We start from the raw sequence: 1,807 nt of genomic DNA on the forward strand, positions 1-1,807 counted from the left end.
TATTTTTTTTTTTTTTTTTTTTATTTTTTTTAATATTTTATATTGCATTAAAACTTATGGTCACAAAAAAACAAATCCATTTCTTAACCTTTTTATATCTACGTCTTATATCGGTATTCTGTATTTCCTTTCAGGATTGTACTATTTGTATGGAGGCTCTAGAGGGACCCTCGGGGTATAAGGGTCCTGGTGTACCAAGTGTTTCACGTGCAGAGTCGGTTGGAAGACTGGCACAATGTGGGCATCTTTATCACCTGCAGTGCCTAGTGGCCATGTACAACAATGGCAACAAAGATGGCAGCCTGCAGTGTCCCACATGCAAGACAATATATGGAGTAAAGACAGGCAACCAGCTTTGGGTTACGAGTCCGACTCTCTAACCATTAGGCCATCGACTTCCCACTTAAAATAACACTTCTTGTCTCACATCAAAATAACTAAATCATCCTGATGAAGCATTTAGACAGTTTAAAGAACGCTCTTTAGTAGAGTAAAGCAAATAATACCTATAATAATAATAAAAGTTACCTTACATCATTCATTGATTAATACAAATTGATACAAAATTGAACAAAACCGTACAGGTTGCATAATTTTCAATATTACCAGATAACAAATTAATAACTCAAATTAATTAACGAATGATACAACTACTATAAGTCTATCCAACCTTACCCAGATACATACAGTACACTCAAAATGATACGTACTATATTGCAATCTCAACTGCTTGATTTTTGTATTGTTGAAAAATGGAAAATATATTATCGCTCAACAATATATTGAAAGTTAGATATATAGTACATCCTACTTCACCTGCATGCATACATTATATACAGTGTCCCACATGCAAGACAATATATGGAGTAAAGACAGGCAACCAGCCACCCGGTAAGATGGAGTACCATGTCATCCCGCACTCACTTCCAGGACACCCAGACTGCAAAACCATTCGCATCATCTACAACATACCGCCCGGGATACAGGTATAAATATATCATATGGTTTATGAAGTTGTGTTCTATTAAAGATGCTTAGATTGTAGTCCATTTTCAGTGCATCTTGGTTGCGTTTACACTTGGTCTCCACACAATCATTATTATATTTAATAGAATATCTCCTCTCCTGTCTCTCACAAGGGTCCTGAGCATCCAAATCCAGGGAAGCCTTTTACGGCAAGAGGATTTCCCCGTCACTGCTATCTTCCAGACAATGAAAAAGGACACAAGGTAAGTCCTCCTACTGTACAGTGCCTGTTCAAAACTACTGTAAACTTTGGGTTGTTTTTATGTTTTTAAGTCTTTTACGCTCACCAAGACTGCAGTTATTTGCTGAAAAATACAGTAAAAATAGTAATACCGTATTGGCCCGAATATAAGACGACCCTGATTATAAGACAACCCCCCTTTTTCCAGATGTACCTTTTGGAAAAAGGCTTTTTAAAAACCAAATCTTGTTTTTTCTCAGTAAAACACATTTTGTCTTCAATTATTTTCATATTGCATATTTTTCCCATTTTAATTTTTGTTTTGAAAGTATGGTAAAAACTGGTAAAATGTACCAACAATCACATTAAAAAAATATACACTTTTTGATATACCACTAAAAAAAAAAGGTAGCCCATCTGAATTAGGGTATTTAGGCTATCCATCTAATAGTAGCCTACCAAAATCTTATTAACAGTAGAAGTTAAATCTTACTGTAGTCTTGGGGGGGAAGTCGTGGCCTAATGGTTAGAGAGTCGGACTCGTAACCCAAAGGTTGCGGGTTCGAGTCTCGTACCGGCAGGGATTGTAGGTGGGGGGAG

At 36.4% G+C, this 1,807-nt stretch overlaps 1 protein-coding gene across 1 annotated transcript in view; it reads left to right on the forward strand.

Moving 5' to 3' along the window:
* The window catches only part of LOC107676128 (E3 ubiquitin-protein ligase DTX4-like), a 19,533-nt gene that overhangs the window by 16,490 nt on the left and 1,236 nt on the right, over positions 1-1,807 (forward strand). The window contains exons 7-9 of the mRNA XM_016470652.1: positions 135-345; positions 877-986; positions 1,140-1,229. Coding sequence (XP_016326138.1) covers positions 135-345; positions 877-986; positions 1,140-1,229 — 411 coding nt within the window. The remainder of the gene's footprint in view (positions 1-134; positions 346-876; positions 987-1,139; positions 1,230-1,807) is intronic.

Source organism: Sinocyclocheilus anshuiensis, unplaced genomic scaffold (genome assembly GCF_001515605.1).
Source record: "Sinocyclocheilus anshuiensis isolate Anshui unplaced genomic scaffold, SAMN03320099.WGS_v1.1 scaffold3437, whole genome shotgun sequence".
Classification (NCBI taxonomy): domain Eukaryota; kingdom Metazoa; phylum Chordata; class Actinopteri; order Cypriniformes; family Cyprinidae; genus Sinocyclocheilus; species Sinocyclocheilus anshuiensis.